Source organism: Lynx canadensis, chromosome C1, assembly GCF_007474595.2.
Source record: "Lynx canadensis isolate LIC74 chromosome C1, mLynCan4.pri.v2, whole genome shotgun sequence".
In the NCBI taxonomy this organism is placed as follows: Eukaryota; Metazoa; Chordata; class Mammalia; order Carnivora; family Felidae; genus Lynx; species Lynx canadensis.
The window spans coordinates 79,597,037-79,618,446 of record NC_044310.1 but is presented as its reverse complement, the minus strand read 5'-3'; the positions used below and the strand labels follow the sequence as shown (position 1 = coordinate 79,618,446).

The window sequence follows — 21,410 nt, the reverse complement described above, 5'->3', positions numbered from 1 at the left end:
ATGCTCATTTACATTTTAATTAATTTGTTATCCACATTTAGATTTATTGGGTTTTTGACTATAGTGTTTATACAATTTTTTTTTAATGGTTGCTGTAGGGACATGTTTATAAAAACTTTCTTCTACTTAGAACTAATATTTTTACCACTTCAAGTGGAATGTAGAAAGCACGTAGTCCCACTGTAAGTCCCTTTTACTTGCTTTGGGTTGTAGTTGATACATGTATGCTACATCTATATACTTTGAGAAATCCATAGTCATTTGAATTATTGCTCCCTCTATATGGAATGTTTTTGGGGGGGTTGTTTTGTTTTTTGCTTGCAAGGTTTTTTCTTTGTCTTTGGTTTTTAGCATTTTGAAACAACACTCATTTGAGTGTGAATTTTGTTGAAGTTGTTCTCTTTTTGGTTCCCTGAACTTTTTGAATCTACAAGTTTGACTCTTGGAATATTTGGGAGGTTGTCAGCTATTGTTTCTTCAAAATTTTTTTTTGTAGCCCTTTCTCCTCTTCTCTGAGACTTCAGTGACTCAAATTTTAGACCTTTGTTATTATCCTAAGGGGCTGGAGGATCTTTTTTTTTTTTTTTTCCTAATCTTTTTTCTTTCTCTTTTTTTTAACATTTATTATTTAACATTTTTTAACATTTATAAAATAACATTTATTTTTTTTTTTTTAACATTTAACAGAGCAGGAGTGGGGGAGGGACAGAGAGAGGGAAACACAGAATCTGAAGCAGGCTCCAGGCTGTAAGCTGTCAGCGCAGAGCCCAACGTTGGACTCGAACCCACAAACCTTGAGATCATGACCTGAGCCAAAGTTGAATGCTTAACCAACTTAGCCACCCCGGGCACCCCTCTTTTATATCTTGATTGTTGTTCTATTGGATCTGTCATTGAGTTCACGGACTCTTCCCTTTGTTATCTCCATTTTCCTATACAGGCAAAATAGTAAATTTTTTTGTTTGGGATACTATATTTTTCAGTAGTAAATTTTTATTTTTTAATATCTTCCATTTCTCTGCTGAGACTTCAGTCTTACCATATTTCAAGATTGTTTGCCTGTACTTAAACTGTCATAATAGTTGCTTTAACGTCTTTATCTAATAATCCAATACCTGAGTCATCTCAGGGTTAGTGTCTGTTTATTGTCTTTTCTCTTGTCAATTGAGATTTCCTGGTTCTTCTAACAAGTAATTTTGGATAATATCCTGCACTTTCCAGTATTACCTTATGTGACTTTATAACCTATACTGAATGTTTATTGTTAAAAAATTTCAGCAAGCATTTGATCTACCTAGTTAGGTTCACTTCACAGCTCCTAAGGAATCCCTTCCAGGTTTTCTAGCTCTGAAACCTAGTAGGCCTACTCTGCTGCTGTGAGGGTCAAGTAGGAAAAGGATAAAGACAAAAAACAACAGGTATTTCAGACCCCTCCCTCTTCAGATCACAGTTTATCTGATCATAGAGAATTCCTCTCCAAGTTTTAGATGTCTGCTCAGCTACTCCTGCCACCACTGCCACAGCACTGCATCTTTGTGCTTGGAACTTGCTTTGGGGCTGGGGGACAAGAGAAAACAAACATACAAAAGAAACCAGAAGGTTTCCCCCACTCTTTCAGTCACATGTCTTTGAATAGGAGTTCAGTATTGGCTGGGAAACAAGTAGCAAAAGAAATACAGGAAGCATAGCAATGGACTGCTCATACCTTGGTTAGTAGTTTTCTTCTCTTAATGTTTATTTCTTTATTTTGAGAGAGACAGAGATAATGTGAGCAGGAAAGGGGCAGAAGGGGGAGATAGCGAGGGAGAGAGGCGGGGGGAGTGGGGGGATGGAGAGAGAATGAGAATCTCAAGCAAGCTCCATGCTCAGCACAGAGCCAGATACCGGGCTCAATCCCACAACTGTGAGATCACGACCTGAGTCGAAATCAGGAGTTGGGCACTCAACGGACCTAGCCACCCACGCACACCTGTGGTTCCTTTCTACAATCTGCCTGCTACTGTTTACTTTTCAGCATTTTCAGATAGTTGAGAATTCGGTGGGAGACTGGGAGCATTGAGCCTATTCCATTTGAATCAGAAACTCTCCATAAAATGTTCCTGAGTATTAAAATTGTATCTCATTCAGTTACCAAATTCCAATCAATATGTGATTAACTTATAGAGTCAATTTTAACAAAATGATGTAAAAGAATTATAAAATCCCAGGAATCAAAATTACCTTATGAGTCACTTAGGCCAACCCTTTACATTTAAAGAGTCCTTTTCACCTCAGAAAATAGCTAATGATAGCTAAAATTGAGTATGCACCTGCCAGTGTATTAAGTTCCTGGCCTACATTAACTCATTTAATTCTCACACAATTCCATTAAGTAAATATAACTGTTTTTTAGCTCCGTCTCACTGGGAAAGAAACTAAAGTTTAGAAAACCTTTCTTCTCAAAATGCATTCCTTGGTCCAGTCCCATTCTCATGACGTTGGGAACCTGTGAGGAATGCAGAATTTTAGGTTTCAATTCAGACTTTTGGAATCTGAATCTGCATTTTGAACAGAATCCCCCATATGATTCATTTGCACATTAACTTTTTTTTTTTTTGAAGCATTTGCTTAGAGAGGTTACAAATAACTTGATCAAGGTCACCCAGCCTGTAAGTTGTAAAGCTAGGATAGAACTTGGTTGAATGACTTCAGAACCTGTGCTCTTAAATACTGTGCTGTCTTGCTGAATGATTATTTAACCTGGGTGTGACAGCTCCAAAACTAATATAATGTTTCTACTGAGTGAAAAAAATGTTTTCTTGTGGCCTTTTCAGGTCATACTATACTGTGATATACTCCCTCTTCTACAGAATAACACTTTAAATATTTAAAGATAATTGTTATCTTCCTTTCCTGGATGGTTTTTTTTTTTTTTTTTTCAGACTAAACACCCGCAAATCAGATTTTTTTCGTACAGCATGGTTTTAAGCTCTTTCACAAACTATAATCTTATTTGTCTACATACCTCTTAAAAAATGATGCTATTTGGTGATCCAACAATTATGATTTCCTTTAATTTGATGTAAATAAGAGGTTACTTAATTTTGTATATAGCATGTATGTATTTATTAATGCCCACTATGTATATAAAAGAAATTTAAGTCAGTTATATGCTCTCAAAGAGTGTAGCATATATTTAGGAAGAGAGAATTAACCCATCTGAAAAATTGGAGAGCAATACCTATCAGTGTATGAAGTAGACTTTGAGGTTAAAGTCTCTCAAATTTGGACAAATCCCCAAACTTACAAAAATCTCTACAGCATGTAATGTATAGAGACAGTTAAAGTAAAGGTGTTCTGTGTATATATTTGTGAAAAAAATTTCTTATTGACTAGAGTTCTTTGGAACCAATTTAGTTGATCAATTTTAGTTGTTCTGACTAGCATTTATTCACATGCAGATCCAAACATATACCAAATCCAACATTCAGTTCTTGAATATAGATATTATTTTCTAGGAAGAACCATGACTTTCTCATATTTCTTTATGTTCTTTTTTCCTCCATCAAAAGCAGAACTTGGGAACTTGGGTGACTTATTTTTCAACACCATCTCTCAAATTGTTTTTTAAAAAAATTTATTTTCACCCTAGGACATACCGCATTTTTTAGAGATTGCAAGAAAAGACAAATTATTTGAGATACAAAGATGCTAGACAGGTTCTCTCACTATCTTAGAGAAGATACAGAAATAACATTATAGCCCAGAAAAATTGTAAGTTATATCATGGACATCAAGGATTACTTCTGAATATCTAAAATTGTCTTGAATTATGAAGTGTTGAAGGTTATGGGATAAAGACCATAATTACATGACTGAGAGGAAGGAGAAGTGACCAGGTCAGTCATTAAAGACCTAAGCAAATCAATGGGCTTTGAAGAGTGAAAAGAATTAGAACAAGAATTGTTTTGCTTTGTTTTGCTTTGTTTTTTGTTTTGTTTTAAAGTACATTTAAGAAAAACTTATCTTTAAAAAGATACAGGGTAGAAAATTACACTGAACTAAATTTATTTTAGATTTATTACTAATTTATATGAGAGAAACTTTTTCCCTTATTTGAAATTAAGGTAAATTCTAGTTGAATAGCTGTCATAAACATTTGCTCTAATCCATGTACCCTGGAAAAACTAAAAATTTGATGTAGGTGATGAAAGCTGGGCATGGAGTTGGAAGTTGTATATGTTTGAGTGAGCAATACCAGAAAATGTGCAGAATTACAGTATGACTTTGGCTAATGACACTTTCTATTACTGTTCATTTGGTCATTTCCCCTTTACAAAGCACTTAGGACACTGTGCTACCATAGAGGATCCAGAAGAAAAGGACTTAAGTTCCTGACTCAGGGAGCAGACTGGGGGACAAAAAAGATTTGAACTTTTCAGTTTAAAGACAGTTTTGCGGCAATGATTACTTCTAGATGTTGGATTAAATCTGTTTGTTTGTTTTTTCTAGACCTTGCCCAAAGTCAGGCAACATAATATGCTCACGATGATGTTCAGTGTTGTATGCTTCCCAGTGTGGCCTTTTTCTTGGTGCTGGCACTTGAAATAAATGTATATTTACAAGACATTCTGGATAGCATAAGTTATTTTGCCTTTTGTCTCTGTGACCATAGGTAACAGTTAACCTCTTCCAGATGCAACACCTACAGGCAGCCTCCCTTGCAAGCAATTTACAGTCTCTCTGTGATAGCGCCAAACTCTATGACCCAGGCCAGGAATACAGTGAGTTTGTCAAGGCCACAAATTCAACTGAAGAAGAAAAAGTTGATGGGTGAGAATTAATGTATAGATGAAATTATTTCAAAAGATAAAATAAGTTTCTATCTGGTATAAGTTGGTGTCTTTTCTTAACAGCAGAATTTCTGAATTTTTTTAATATCCCGATGTAACTCATGTAAGACTAAAGCTTTTCAGTTTGACACAAGGCTCAGTTCTTTGAGATTTAGACATCCTCTGAGAGTGGCAAACCATGTCAATTTTGAATGCCCACACATTTAACAACCTCCATTTTCTGCAGTGGTTATACTAGAAACGTTTAACCATGACACGAATTATTAACCATACTTTTGCTCCTCTTTTCCATGTTTCAGCTGTAACAAGTTCAAGTGATTAATAAATTTTTTTCACATCTCCTTTAAGAAGCTGAACCCTTATAATGTTTATTCTTGATATTCACTTAGTTTAATTACTCTTCATTAAATCAACAGATTTTTCTGAAAATAGAATAAAATAGGCTGTTAATTAGTCATTCTCCTAAATGATGAATTTTATTTGGGTTTTTCTTAGGAATGTAAATAAGCAGTTAACAAATAGTCCTCACACTTCTGGATATGGACCCAGCGACTCGTTAGAAGATGTAGTGCGCCTTGCTGACCCCTCTAGTAAGATTGAAGAGGACAGATGCTCCAATAGTGCTGATGTAACAGGTAGCGTTTAACATTAAAGGGAGCTCTACTTTATGAAAGATCAAATTATTTAAATGTGATTATTAAATGAGTTGCAGCTCTGAAGTTTAAAAATCAGGCCTTGAATTATAACTCTGTGAGACCTTAGTCAAAGTTGTAAGCACTGTGGCTCTTTTTTTTTTTTTTTTTTTTTTTTTTAATCTTTATTTTTGAGAGAGAGTGTGTGTGAGTGAGGGAGAAGCAGAGAGAGAGGAAGACAGAGGATCCAAAGCGGGTTCTGCACTGACAGCAGAGAGCCAGATCCAGGGCTCGAACTCATGAACTGTGACATCATCACCTCAGATGAAGTTGGATGCTTAACCCACTGAGCCACCCAGGCACCCCACACTGCAACTATCTTAAAGTCAATGGTTGATCACTGCTAAAGGAATTTGGCTTGTCTCATTTCTGTAATGTCAGTATTTTGTCTGATGAAATCCTTCTGTAGCCAAGTTTGACTTTAAATATTCTTTTCTTGAAGGTCCTTCTTTTATAAGGTCATGGACATTTGGGATGTTTAGTGACTCTGAGAGCACTGGTGGAAGCAGTGAATCTAGATCTCTGGATTCTGAATCTATAAGTCCAGGTACGTAAGTATTTAAGTCTAGCAGAGAAAATTCAATGAAATACTCCTTTTGGGGGGATATATTTTAACTACACTATTTTTATAAGGAACTGTGTCCTAGAGGAGTGTGTATATATACACGCACAGTTTAAAGAAAAATAAACAGATCCTCATGTGTTCACCACCCAGCCTATAAGAAATAAAATATTATCAGTATATGAGAAGGGCCCTGTGGACACCTCCTTGAAAACCTTGTCCTGTTGCCCACCAGAATAAGCCATCATCCTGAATTTTGTTAATAATTCTGTAGCTATTTTAAATGTGTTAGTGCCTGTATCTACTTGAGCTTTTCCCTCTTTGGAATGTTATACAGATGGAATTATATACTATTTTTTGTGTGTGACTTCTTTCATCTTTTTTTTTAAGATTCATGTTGATGTGAATAGCTGTATTTATTTCATACCATATCTTCTATAGTATACTATTCTGTGAACATAACTGTATTTTTTAGATTGCTTTGTAGTTAATTGCTAAGATGAACAATATAGTTAACACCACTTTTTGTGCCTATAGTTACTTAATTTTTATAAATGCACCTTAAAAGGTACTTTGATAAAGAGAATTCCATGCTCCTTAGAGAGGCAGGATAGATATTCTGAACTCTGCTTTAGTGGCTTTAACGAAGATAAGCCATAGGTAATACAGCTAACAGGAAAAGAAGGTGGCGTTTGAACCCATGAGATTTTTCCTTCAAACCCATGAGATTCTTACTTTGGCATTCTTTCTCCTCCACTCTTTTACCAAAGACTGCTCTAGTCCTATTCTTCCTGGCCCTTCTCCTAGGATCCTTGGCACTGTGGGAGATATAAGATTTAGCCTACCTCAAAAGTCCAAGATATTTTTTATAGTGTTCTACATATTACAGAAATTTTATTCATATAAATACATCTCTTGAGTTTAAATTTAGAAATAACTTCTATGCAGCATTGGGGTTTGTAGGCTTACTTTGTGTCTTCCTTTAAAACTAGCTCCATTCAGGCGGCACCCCGGAGATAAGAGCCTAAATACTTAACTAGATATTTCTAATTAGCTTTGTAAACACAAGATGGTTGTAGCTATCCCCAGAAATTAAGACCCAAACTAGGGCACACCCTAAATTATTTGGAATCCTATAAGACTTCATGTGATAAAGACAAAAATTTGTAAACTAGTCACAAGATAAATGGTAAAGACCTAGGGATGCCTGACCTGGGAATGAGGAAACCTGGGGACAGCTGTCCTCACATATTGGAGTGTGAAGAGATTACAGGGACAGGGCTTGTCTGCTCCTTTAGGGAGAAGTGTGACCAGAGGCTGGGTTTCATAAGCGGGCAGACTGCTGCTCAAAAATGTAAGGAAACCATTTTACAGTTGGAATCGTTCTGAATGGAACATGTGACCCCATGATTTCTCAGTCGGTAAGAACACATTCAAAACAAAAACTAGATGACCACGTATCTCTTAAACATATTTTGAAAGGAATCTTTTGGAGGGAAAGATGTTGGTTTAAGTCATCTCTCAGCCCTAAGATCGTTAAGGCCTTGAGGTGAGTGAAATCTTCCACTAAGATATCGCCCTCTTTGTAATATCAGCAGGGAGCAGATAAACCTCGTTACCTAGTCCAGCTGCTCTGATACCTGCACAGTGTCCTTTGCTGACGTGGCTTGTGTCCTGTGTTCTTACCTCCCTGCCAGGGATCTTTATTCCTGCTTCCCATTCTCCCATCTTCCTGGGCAACATTAATGTGATCTTACTGTTGTGTTGCTGTAATCATAGATGTTTGTATGTTTTAGACAGCTTTAGGTTACACTGTATACATTTCTTTGTAACTCAATTCAACGAGTATTTAATGACAATTTACCATTGTGCCAGTATTCCTTGCCCTTGTAAAGCATACAGTGTCTAACACTTACTATCAGAAGTTGGCATGGGGCGCCTGGGTGGCGCAGTCGGTTAAGCGTCCGACTTCAGCCAGGTCACGATCTCGCGGTCCGTGAGTTCGAGCCCCGCGTCAGGCTCTGGGCTGATGGCTCAGAGCCTGGAGCCTGTTTCCGATTCTGTGTCTCCCTCTCTCTGCCCCTCCCCCGTTCATGCTCTGTCTCTCTCTGTCCCAAAAATAAATAAACGTTGAAAAAAAAATTAAAAAAAAAAAAAAAGAAGTTGGCAGTAAGGTCTACTGGAATGTATGATTCCTCAATTTTAAATTTATTTGGAAAAGTCAGGTTTGGTTGAATTTTCTGTTGTTCCTAGTAATAAATATCATAATTCCCTATATCCAAAGTCTGCAAATGGAAGCAGCTTTTTCTATTTCTGTTTGTTCTCTTGAGCAGAATAGTATGATTGTGTTATTCCAAAAATATTGTCATTACCCATTTCTTAAATTCTACATTGGTCAGGTGATTGTATTCACAATTTTCTTTTAGGAGACTTTCATCGAAAACTTCCACGAACTCCATCCAGTGGAACCATGTCTTCTGCCGATGATTTAGATGAGAGAGAGCCACCTTCCCCTTCAGAAGCTGGTATTGCTTTAATGTGAATCAAGTACCCACTAAACCCTTTGAGTCAGCAGCACTGCATGATATTAGGAAAATAGTATAAAGAATTACTTTGCTGTGTGTTAAGAGACATTATAATGACTTAAATCTATCCCCCAAAATTATGTAAAGTATGGGTTAATAATGTACTAGTGAAATGTTACAAATAAAAATAAAAGAATAAGCAACAAAACTAACTCTAAAATGTATTTGATGCCAAAATAGGCTAGTTATTTTGATCTTTTATAAAACAAATACAGTGACTGAACTGTTAAAAGGTTGCAATGCATGAGAAACTCAGAAAAAGTCTCTTTAAAAGAAATAGTGGAAGAAGCTAGGCAGAAAAAGTAAATACATTCTTGAGGACAAGGAAAGTTATAGAGGTTGACAGATACAAAAGATATCAGTTACCTTAATGACTTGAATTAGACTCATATAAATAAGTTTTGCACATTTGAAAACTTGATATACCTTTTTGGGCATCATTAAAATAATATGGAACATCTGACCTCTGGTAGGGTATTGATACAGAACTAGCTAGTATTATCTGTAATTTTATAATGAATTAAGAATAAGTAGCTTGGGATGCCTGGGTGGCTCATTCGGTTAAGCGTCCGACTTCAGCTCAGGTCATGATCTCGCAGTCCCTGAGTTCGAGCCCTGCGTTGGGTTCTGTGCTGACAGCTCAGAGTCTGGAGCCTGCTTTGAATTATGTGTCTCCCTCTCTCTCTGCCCCTCCCCTGCTCATGCTCTGTCTCTCTCTGTCTCAAAAATAAATAAAAACATTAAAAAAAAAAAAAAAGAAGAGTAGCTTTATCTTCAATGCAAATAATACTGACAAACTGGTTTCATACAGCTAGTTTTCTTTCTTTCAAGCTTTTATAGGGGCATTTTCTAAGAATGTAATGCCACCTCCATAACACCCTTCCAGGCGCTATAAAGAGTATATTAATAACAGTGTAGATTTACTGATTCTGAAAACATTATGCCATGCTATATTAGAAGTATCTTACTGGTTTGGTCATGATTTTTACCCATTGCTCAAATATTTAATAAATGTTTACCTTGAAGAGATCTATAAATTGAATGTTTATTTTGATGTTACAGACTCAAATTAACAGCTTTTTGTAATGCATGAATTATTACAAGGTCTAAAGATTTTTTTTTTTTTTAATTTTTTTTTTTTCAACGTTTATTTATTTTTGGGACAGAGAGAGACAGAACATGAACGGGGGAGGGGCAGAGAGAGAGGGAGACACAGAATCAGAAACAGGCTCCAGGCTCTGGGCCATCAGCCCAGAGCCTGACGCGGGGCTCGAACTCACGGACCGCGAGATCGTGACCTGGCTGAAGTCGGACGCTTAACCGACTGCGCCACCCAGGCGCCCCAACAAGGTCTAAAGATTTTTTAAAACTTAGTATCATGTGTTATAATTTTTATGCCATTTTATAATTCTTATACTAATTTATCTCTGTTTCAAGGACCCAACTCCCTTGGAACATTTAAGAAAACATTGATGTCAAAGGCAGCTCTCACTCACAAGTTTCGAAAATTAAGGTCCCCCACAAAATGTAGGGATTGTGAAGGCATTGTAGTATTCCAAGGTGTTGAATGTGAGGAGGTAAGACATTTCTGGAATTACATTAGCTCCTTTATGCTCTTTTCTGTATACTTTTTTGTTGCTAATTTTATTGATTGAGATCTCTTGCAGGTATATTTTTAAGAAATTAAACTATAGTGTACTTTCTGTAATTTTATATTTCATTCAGATATTGAGTGTATTTCAAACACCAGTACCTTTTAAACTCGTTTTTGTTATGTTACCACTCTACCTAGTTTGCTCTGTTGTTCACAGCTTTAAAGTGAGTGAACCATGTTTTAACTGTTATTTTCTTGTAGTGTCTCCTTGTTTGTCACCGAAAGTGTTTGGAAAATTTAGTCATCATTTGTGGTCATCAGAAACTTCCAGGGAAAATACACTTATTTGGAGCAGAATTCACACAAGTTGCAAAAAAGGAATCAGATGGCATCCCATTTATACTCAAAATATGTGCTTCAGAGATTGAACACAGAGCCTTGTGTCTACAGGTACATTGTAACTCTTAAAATTAAGTTTAAAAACACAAATCCCTATGTGATTTGTTCTAATGGTGAGACTTTAAAGGAAAACAGTGCTCTCAATTTTTAATAAGGAACTGAATTTATTCAGATTTATTTGGAAAATACCTCACTTGTCCCTAGTTTTTTTCCTTAATTATTAAGAAAAATTGAAATAGACACATCAGATATATTTATATGTCTTCATTTAACCATTGATACTAAAGGAGAATTTTGCCCAATTTTTCCATTTTCTTAAGGGAATTTATCGTGTATGTGGAAACAAAATAAAAACTGAAAAACTGTGTCAAGCCTTGGAAAATGGAATGCACTTGGTAGACATTTCAGAATTTAGTTCACATGACATCTGTGACGTCTTGAAATTATACCTTCGACAGGTAATGTTTTCATCCTTGAAAAGTACCATTAAACAGAAAGAAAAAATATGACTTGTGTTTTGCTGATAACATTTACTACACATATATTTTCATTGACATAGACTATATTGATGTGTCTCTAATTGTACAGATCAAAGAGCATATAAAATACATATATAGTTAAAGACCAATAATAATCAAAACATTCATTTCCCATCACCTCACTTAAGGAAATAGAACATCACCCTGTAGAAGGCTCCTGTGTGCCCTTCTCCAGTTGTGGTGCTCAACTCGGCCCCTGGGCTCTTTTCTAACCTTGTTAATACCTCCTTCTCTTTTCTTAATAGTTTTAACACCTGTTGTATGTTCCTACACAGTGTGTCGTTAATGTGTCATTGAGGACTGGGAGGTAATGAGTTTAGGTAACTGAGAGGAAAGCATAAATCTAGCTGTGTAAGCAAAGGCCATAGTCCAACTTTACCTTCATTGATATTTTCACATAGCTAATGTGGGAGGCCAGTGGGCAAGATCATGAGTGCATCCTGGGAACATGAAGTTCAGTGTATCTGGGGCATCTGCAGGGCTTTCAAATAAGCTGAGTACTGGAGATTTAGCAGGAATATGGTCAGGGGTGGGCTGCTCTGTATTTTTTCTTTTTATGCTCACTGTTGAATCTGGGGCTTTTAGGAGTAGATCCAAAGAAAACACTCCTGTGGGGTAAAGTAATAATCGGCCTTAGTGGCTTCAGGCAGCAGTTCATGGAGCAGTTGTAGAAACAATCAGCACATTGTTATGATGAGCCAAATACAAAAAAGATACGGGTCAAGTGTGGCTGCATTCTGTCCTTGGGTGAAAATGAAGAGAGAGTCACAGAGAGCAGAGCAATGATGGTCTTGGCCATGTCCATCTCTGGAGTTCTGTTCTGCATCTAGATCCTTTTTAATTATTGTGAATATCTGTCATCCTAGGATCTCCCTTCACCTTCTCCCCTCTGAGGGGTACACCTGTTTTCTGTGTCTTGTCTTCCTATTCATGGTTTATGTTCCTGTTTTGGTCATGCTGTCCTTGAGCAAGGTGGAATAAGAGTAGATTCTTGAAATCTTATTTATCTGTAAATGTCTTTATTCTGCTTTCTTAAATGGGATGAAAGAGTATGGATAGTATGGAAGGTTATAGTATCTTACTCTAGAAATTCTTTTCCTTCACAATTTTGAAGACTTTTTTTTTTTTTGAGACATTTTTTATTCTCCTTGAAGCCTGAAATCTTTCTCATTTCTGATTTTTTGTATGAGGGCGGTTGTTTTCTCTTTGAAAGCTTGTCAAATCTTCTTTTCTCCCCATTGTTTTAAAATTTCACAACCTTGATGCCTTGATGCATGTGTCTTCTCCTCTGTCCTTCCAGGAACCCCGCAAGCTCTGTCCTCCTTGGCCTTGTGTTCTTGGGACTAATTTTGTTGCTCATTTCCTCCTCTCTGTTTTCTCTGTATTTTCTTTCTGGAACTTAAATGTGTATACCTGACACCTTATACTGGTTCTCTAGTTCCCTCATCTTCTCTCTGTTTTGTTTTTGTTTTAACACTTTTTAAAAAGATTTCCTCAGTTTTATTTTCCACATCTACTTTGATCTATTTCATTTCTGAGATCATGGTTTAATTTCCAAGAACTTGGCTGTCTGTTCCTTTTACAGCATCCTTTTTTAATGAATGTAATATTTTATTTATCTGAGATATTCACAGCTTTTTTCTAAAAAGGATTCTTTGCTTAGCCTTCAGCACTATTCAGTAGGAATATAATGTGAGCCCTATATATAATAGTAAAATTTCTAGGAGCCACATAAAAAGGTGAAGTTAATTTTCATACTTAACATACTGAAATATCATCTGAACATCTAATCAGTATTTCTAAATTATTAGAAGGAAAGGTTACTGAGTCTTTGAATTCTGGTGTGTATTTTTCATATAGAGTACATGTCGTTTAACCACATTTCCAGTGCTCAGTAGCCCTGTGTGGCTAGTGATTGCAATATTGCCAGTTCTAGACCTTCATTTAGTTTTTTTGAAACTTATTTTGATTCTGTCTTCTGTGGTTGTCTACTTGAAATGGAAGAATTGGAAATTGAAGTCTCTTTGGAAGTTTTTGAATATGTGAAGGCTTTAAAGATTCTGAGCTTTAGTGTCATCTAGAAGGGCTATTTGGGAAACACCTGATGTCTGTATCTCTAGGTCTGTGCTCTCAGGCTGGCTTCATACCCCACAGAAGGGTCTTTCCCTGCCTATAGGTGTGGTGCCAGAACTCTGTGAGCCAATTTGGGTAAGAAGACCCCATGGTCTCTGCCTCAGCATGCATACAATCACTAAATCCCTATTTTTAGAAGTTGACTACCTGTTGTTTGTGCTTGACTTTGCCCATCCAGAAGCCCTCTCTTCTACACTGCCCAGAGAAAAAAAATTCTCACACTTCTGGGGAAGAGGTTGGTCAGAAGCATGTTGCTGAGACAAGGATCTGGATATCTAATACTTCTTAAATAGTTCACCATTCTCCAGGATCAGAGTACCTAGTGCTGACAATTCCTGAGTCTCCTATAAATTGTGTTGTTTCTCATTTCACCTTTCTCAGGACTGCTGTCATTACTTATTTATCTGCTCTTCAGTGGTGAAATGTTGCTTTTATCTACATTCCTTTTCTGCTAGTCTTGTGGGCTTAACTGTGTTTTAGTGGGGTTGCAGAGGGAAAGAAACTAGGTACAAATGTTGGATCCGTCATGTTAGCCCACAAAACTATTTATATTTCTTTTTACAGGATGTTCACATTTGCAGAATTCAGCTGAGAAATGGAGACAGAGTACCTCTGAATGACTTTTAATCTCACAATGAATCATCCTTTATCTCTCCTAGCCAGTCAGGGAGAGGAAATAAACGAAGTCCAGTAGTATTCCGTCTCAGGAATACTGTGGGACCAACACTTTAGTGTGGGGAAACTATTCAATTCTTACAGTATTAGAAAGCAGTCTTCATTTTACTTATATATGGGAAATTTGAAACCTCAAGAGGCTAAGTGACCTCCTTTAGATCCCAGAGTAGTAGGGGTAAAAATTAATGTCAAGGCTTCTCCTCCAGCAGGGGAGATCGGAGAGGTGGGTGCCAACCTCACCACAGATAGTGTAGGACACCAGCTAGCCAGAGATATGCTGTTTCCATTGCTGAGCAGTGTAAACGTTGGAATCAGTTATGCCGGTAGGGAGATCATGCCCCTTGATAGTTTGAGAGAGGAACTTTTCTTCAACCCACTTAGGGCAATTCAAGTTGTGCTTAAAAATTAGATAAAATGTTGACAGTGTCTTTCTTGTAAGCCATATTGTCTTATGCTGGTCTTCAGTCTGGCCAAAGTAAAACACAAGGACCCTGTATTATTTTGTTCTCTGTCTACCCCATACCAATAAAATTCAGAATATAAACTTTTTCTAGTTAATAGAAAAAATTTTAATTTGGTTTAATATGGTTTTTTAATATGGTTTTAATAAAACAGCTCTAGATCTTGCTAACTTTGGGGCAGTCATGAATGTAATTGGTATAGGGTACAGCAGAGTTTTAAATTCCCATCATGCAGCTTTAGGTTTTAAAAAAGTTTTACTGATTATCAATTAACTCACATTTAACATAGATATAATTTTTGGCGATGTCAGATTCACCTTAGAGATTGCATCAGTAACAAACGTGTACATTTATAATGAGGATTAACCTTAAATCTTGTGAATCGTAATGGACATGCTAAATCACTCAGTAGCTAGTCAGTAAATTATTAACGGGGGAAAAATGGACAGATTGATATTCCTAATGTAATCTTATTTCTTTAGCTCCCAGAACCATTCATTTTATTCAGATTGTACAAAGAATTTATAGACCTTGCAAAAGAGATCCAACATGTAAATGAAGAACAGGAGTCAAAAAAGGATAACTCCGAGGACAAAAAATGGCCGAGTATATGTATAGAAATAAACCGAATTCTTATAAAAAGCAAGGACCTCCTAAGACAACTGCCAGTGTCAAATTTTAACAGTCTTCATTACCTCATAGTTCATCTTAAGCGGTAAGAATTTTGTATAAGACAAGCATTCATTAGTGGGTGGAAATCAGTGTTTTCGTTTTGCTTTTTTTTGTTTTTTAAAAATTGTAGCAAAATACACATAAATTGACCGTCTTAACCACTTTTAAGTGTATGGTTCATTAGTATTAAGTGCATTCATATTGTTGTGATGTTTTTAAAAGGAACATTTTCTTTCTAATATGTGTTAGGGAAAGGGAGACATTGAGTATATGTTCTTACAGCTAACATCCTTCCTTCAGTTGCCTCCTATGTGCCAGGCTCTTGCTGGGAAAATAAGGATGAGAATGTAAGGTTTCTGTCACCTGTTGTGCTTGTCAGCCTCGGGGCAGACCTGCAGACAAGTGCAGTTGCAGCACGGTTCTTGTTCTAAGGGAGCCGTGCACAGCATGCAAAGGAACATGGGGGATTGGAAGGTCGTGAATCAGAGAAGGTAGCCCTTAGCCAGATGTGAAGAACTGGGTGGTGGTTTGGTGACCAAGAATCTGAAAAGGCATTCCGGGTAGGAGGTAACAGACACAGAGACACGAGATAAGTTTGCATTTGGGAAGTATAGGTAATTCAGTTAGGCTAGGACAAAGCAAGCAGTAGCTTGAAGTGAGTTAGGTAGAGGCCTGATAAAGTCATACATACCTGCCAGATGAGTTGACTGTCTTCCTTCTGTACCTACTGAAGAATTTTGATCCAGGAATTTAACATGTTCGGATTTGCTCGTTAGGTCTTTCTGGCAGCCATATGGAGAATGAGTTGGAGGGGGTCCTCTACTGCAGTTCAGAACTTCTTGGGTAGTCTAGAAGTGAAAGGTGTGGAGAGCTTGAAACAAGGCAGTAGAGCAGAGAGATCTTTAGGAGGCAGAATCAGAAGACTAGCTGTGGCAGTGAGAGAGAAATCGACAGTGTTTAACTTTCCAGCATAAACACCTGGAGGATGTGGTATGTACTAAGATGGGAGCAGCTCTTAGGGTTTTTTTGCTTCTGCTTTTCTGCTGGTAAAACTTTAGTAGTTCTTTCTACTTAATTAAATTTGATCCAATACTGTGAAACCCAATTTTCTGTGTGGTCAGTATCTAATCAAATAAATATATCCTTTTTTCTAGACTTGTACCACCCATTTTTCCTCCACCCTTCCCAACCCATAGTAAACTACCATCAAGGAAATCTAATAGGCGAATCTTATACAGTTTTCTGTGTTCTATTTCACAGAGTCGTGGATCATGCAGAAGAAAACAAAATGAACTCCAAAAATTTGGGGGTGATATTTGGCCCAAGTCTCATTAGGCCAAGGCCCACAACAGCACCTGTCACCATCTCCTCTCTTGCTGAATACTCAAATCAAGCACGGTTGGTAGAGTTCCTCATTACTTACTCACAGAAGATCTTCGATGGGTCCCTGCAGCCACAAGATGTAGTTGTGTGTAGTATAGGTGGTGTTGCATCTCATGTTGATCAAGGCTGTCTTCCAAAGCCTCTATTGTCACCAGAAGAAAGAGACCCAGAACATTCTACGAAGTCACTGTTTTTCTCTTCAAAGGAAGTGAGTTTTGACCTTTATGGAATTGTGTTGGAAATTTGTAATGTTTGTATTAGTAAGTTAAAAAATCGAATTGTTTTAAGGTGTGTTTTACTTCTTACATTTAAAATTCTTCTCCATCAACAGGATATGCATACTGTGGGTAGTGAAACCAAAAGTTTTGAGCCAGCTACATCATTTGAGGAATCAGAACGAAAGCAAAACGCATTAGAAAAATGTGATGCATGTCTCACCGGTGAGTGGCCATGTAAAATACATGTTTGCTGACTTAAAACTGTGCCAGTTAACTATGTCTAAAAGCCAAAATGAGTGAAGTCAAAAGAAATCAGAGAAAGAAATTTCATTAGTAAATGGATCTTTACTGGCCATTAAAAAGTTGCTCTATACTATACCTTACATTTGAATGAATGTCATTCTTTACAATAAGACATCTTGGAATTCATAGTCGTTTTTGTTCCCTTTCCAAAAAGTTCTTTTTCATTTTTGCCTTCAAGTAAAGTCAAGGCAGAAATGTGTTGAACAGTATGAATTATCATACAATCTGTTAGTATATAGAGTATTGTATTGACCTAACTGCTCATACCAAGTCAACTAGAATCCTAAAATTAAAAATAGACTCTTAAAACTCCTAAAACTTTTTTCAAGTGCTTTTACCTGTCACCTTTCATGTATTAAGCATAAATATGTGTATATCTTTTTTTATTTACTTGACTACAGTCAATTTATTCACTGTATGATAAGTTTAGTTGCAGGGGTTAGCTGTCAAGCTGGTGAAAGGCTTCCATTTGTTACTATAATTCGATGTATCACCAGAGCTAACTTCCAGTTTTTAAAAATGTAGTGATACACATTAAATTTGATGTGTAATCCTGTATCAATGATCATAGTCTGACAGGGTCTAAAAGGTAAGGAAGCTAACATTCATTAAGTATTTGCCTGCTCTGTGCTAAGCACTGTGATTATTGTTCGATTCCGTATATCTGAGTTGATCTTCATAACAATTCTGTGCTGTAAGGTAGGTAGTACCAGCCCCATTTGACTCATAGCCTAATAGTCTGAGGGTGGTTAAATAAAGTCAAAGGTCATGCCCCCAATAAATTGTTGAGTCAGTATTTGAACTTATATCTGTGCTTATTTCACTCTTGTGATCTAGGGCTCCCAATTAGGAACAGCAGTTTTCATAAATGTCCTTTTTTTGAAAGCATATTACGTATCAGAAAATTGTGAACACTTTTCATGATTACATCATTTAGGCCACACATCATCATAGATACAATTAGGATTTTTTTTTCTTGGTAGATGAAGACAGGGACAGTGACATTGCCTTGCCCAGTGCAAAAGCGGTAGAGCTGAGCTAAACCCAGCACGTGGGCCTCAGAGTATGCACTCTTACCCATTACACGATAAGTTTGTCCCTCGGAACTTAAGGAACATATTTTAGTTGGTGCCCATAGCCTGACCACAACCGCTCAGTTCCCTTAGAGTGCTCCTTAAATGTGGGGAAGGACCTGGGAAAGAAACACGAGACAGCATTGCCCTGGAAGCCCAGGGGAGACAGGTCAGTGGTGTCAGGTAAGGAGGAAGGTCAGCTGAGATGAAGACTGACCAGTGATTCTGATGGCCTCCTGTCTGCAAAGCTCTGCCTAAGAGATGTGGGGGGAGGGCCCGGCAACGGGAAAGGACTGCCTGCTGTGCTCAGGGCAGCTGAAGTTCAAAGCCAGAATGGTGCTGAGGCACAGACTTGTTTGATGTTTTCCAGCAGTAAAGAGGAGTCATGAGCAGAGGGCTGGAATTTTCCAGGAATGGGAATTTTTCGGGGGAGACACTGCAAAAAAGGACAAGGTTTGAAGGAGCTGAGCATTCTAGTTTGAGAAAACGTGGGCCACGGGTCCAGACTGTAGGAGAGAGAAGAAAGTAAGCCTGGGGGTAAACAGTAAATGGGAGAATGGTGTTGTCTTTACCAAAAACAGAACAATTCAACCTTAATGGGACAGGACGAATGTTATAGTGCATTTATTAGTTGATCAGATAAGAAGGGGCATCTAAGGCATCTAATAGGATATGTTCTCACTGTGGGTTGAATGTAACTGAAAATAGCAGATTGAGCTCTGCATAGATAATTGAGAGTAACTTGGAAAAATACATAAGACTTTGGCTGTTTTGATTGGCTCTTCATCTATAAATCATTCAGACTCTCTTGTTAACCACATGCCATGAAATTTGATTTTTAAATAAATCTTTTCCTTTTTTAGACAACAAAGTGGGTTTGCTTATAGACCTAGAGCTTGAATCAGCATCACAGAAGATGGACGATGTTTGTAAAACCTCCAAGCCACTTAATCTGAAATCAGATAGGGAAGCAAACAGTGTTGAAAGGCATGCTCCAAGGACCAAGATGAGACCTGTAAGTTTGCCTGTAGATAGACTACTTCTTCTGGCAAGCCCTCCAAATGAGAGAAATGGCAGAAATATGGGGACTGTAAATTCCGACAAGTTTTGCAAGAATCCTACCTTTGAAGGAGTTAGTAAGAAAGATACTCCTTCTGTTGGTTGTTCCAAATTGGATGGCTCTGAGCAGTCAACTCTACAAAGCCCTTGGGAGCAACAATGGGAACAAAATGGCCTAACTGTAAAGACTGCAGTGACTGTGCCCAGTGCACTCCAGGACAGAGCACTGACAACGAGCCCCAGGATCACTGGGGGCCACCCAGTCAGTGCCGCCCAGCCCAGTAAGCCATACTCAGAACCAGTGAGGCCAGCGAGACAGGTGTCTGGGAGACGGTCCTCTGATTCCTGTCCTCCTGCTCCTGTCCGAGCACCCAGAACACTGCAGCCGCAGCATTGGACAACGTTTTATAAACCACGTGCTCCCATGGGTGGTGTGAAAGGGGATGAGGAGAAAGCTGCAGCACCCTCCCCAGCACCGCCTCCCAGCACAACTCCCACCCCCCAGGGGCACGCGCTAAGAACAGTGCCAGACTCTGAAAACGCCCCAGCTGCCCCCACACAGCCCACCAGGAAGCCTAAAGAGAGCCCTGAGGAGCGGGACTTGCCTGATGTGCCGCCAGCGTGTCAGAGACCAAGGCTAAAACGAATGCAACAATTTGAAGACCTTGAAGATGAAATCCCACAGTTTGTGTAGGGTTGTCAGAATTCAGCTTTTCTCTTTTTGTTGTTTTGTTTTGTGGTATTATGTTTTGTGAAAGAAACTTTTGACAGGGCCCCTTTTGTATAGTATTGCCAAATCATGGATTTTGCTATTTGTCGTCGTATTACATTATACTGTGTTGGTTATGTTGAATGGTAGATTGTTTTGATAGGGCCCCATCTGTGCCTCACTGGAATTATATGTATTTTTAAAGTTGTGAATAAATAGGTGGACTCATGTTTTTTAAAGTTCAGTTGATTTTTCCCATAAAATGGTTCATTTAAATGCATCCCTAATATATGATATAGTTCTCAACTAACAGGTGCAATTGGGGAAAATCAGCTTTATTTTTTGAAGTGAAACTACGTTGCTTATTTATAAAAGAAATATTTCTGAATGCAAGTGCCTGAAAGATCTTTGGTAGGATTGTTTTGTTCACACAATTTTATAGTGTGTCTTCGACCATTTGTATGGTATATATGTAACCTTTTATTTTTCAGTTGGCAGTTCACTTTTTAATATTTACATAATGGCCAAAAGGCTTGCAAATCTCTATTTAATTGCATTTTGGTTGTCAGATTTTCCATGTGGTAGTCAATTGAATTGTACAAAGAAAGTGCACTTAAGCTTGTTTCTAAATTACATAGTTCAGCTATGCCTTATTTGGCTTTAGATGGTTTTAATACATTTAATATTTTTTTTTACCTCTTGGCTTTGTTCTGCATAAACTTTTGTCGTTCAACAGTTCTGAACCTTTTGGTATTTTATATAATGGTCCAAAAATATTTTAAAATTCAATGCATTTCCTCTTCATATTGTCTGTTTTTGTTTTTTTTTTTTTAAACCACTGCTTTGGTATGAAATGTTTTCGCTTTTAAGTAATTCTATGTACTTTTTCTACCAGGACTTTTAACCATTAACGATGTATGTTTCATCCAAATCATGCAGAGATTTATTTAAGTTGATTCTAAGAGTATAGTTCGATAAGGATCATTGTTTGGAACTTGAGAGAAGGTGTAGATGATTGGATAGATGTATTTCATTTATCAAATTCTCAGTTTTTAGAACTAGTACAGTCCTGTTATTTTCTGGGTTTCATTATTTTGCCTAAAATAGGTTATAAAAGGGACTAAAAAAGTAAAATAGCCTCTTTTCCTATGTGTGAATTATATTTGTAGAAAATGCTTTTATATGACCCTCTTATAGTTGATAAAAAATATGTGTGTGTGTGTGTGTGTGTGTGTGTGTGTGTGTGTGTGTGTGTATACATGGCTTCTCATGTATAAATTAAGTTCTCATGGCTTCTCTGAAATTGTTGCCTCTTAGGGCATGAGACTTTAAGATTTATTAACTGTTGGCTTAATGGTTAACACTTGGGCTCATACATCCCTTACTATATAACATGGAATGCATTTATGGGACATTGCTGTTATAGCTCTATATGACATTAGAGACTAGGGAGAAATGAGTAACTCACTCCTTTGTTCTGGAGCCTTGTTGTTAGTCTTTATTGTACAGAATATAAAAGAA

The 21,410-nt window shown here is 37.4% G+C and overlaps 1 protein-coding gene across 4 annotated transcripts in view; it reads left to right on the top strand.

The window, feature by feature from the left end:
- Nucleotides 1-20,622, top strand: part of ARHGAP29 (Rho GTPase activating protein 29) — a 65,860-nt gene extending 45,238 nt beyond the window's left edge. For all 4 annotated transcript variants that reach the window (XM_030325735.1, XM_030325739.1, XM_030325737.1 and 1 more), the window contains 11 exons: nucleotides 4,655-4,812; nucleotides 5,328-5,467; nucleotides 5,967-6,071; nucleotides 8,513-8,611; nucleotides 10,109-10,248; nucleotides 10,527-10,715; nucleotides 10,985-11,122; nucleotides 14,955-15,187; nucleotides 16,405-16,735; nucleotides 16,859-16,967; nucleotides 18,985-20,622. In XM_030325735.1, the coding sequence (XP_030181595.1) occupies nucleotides 4,655-4,812; nucleotides 5,328-5,467; nucleotides 5,967-6,071; nucleotides 8,513-8,611; nucleotides 10,109-10,248; nucleotides 10,527-10,715; nucleotides 10,985-11,122; nucleotides 14,955-15,187; nucleotides 16,405-16,735; nucleotides 16,859-16,967; nucleotides 18,985-19,874 (2,532 nt within the window). In that variant the 3' untranslated portion in view covers nucleotides 19,875-20,622. The remainder of the gene's footprint in view (nucleotides 1-4,654; nucleotides 4,813-5,327; nucleotides 5,468-5,966; nucleotides 6,072-8,512; nucleotides 8,612-10,108; nucleotides 10,249-10,526; nucleotides 10,716-10,984; nucleotides 11,123-14,954; nucleotides 15,188-16,404; nucleotides 16,736-16,858; nucleotides 16,968-18,984) is intronic.
- Nucleotides 20,623-21,410: the final 788 nt, after the last annotated feature.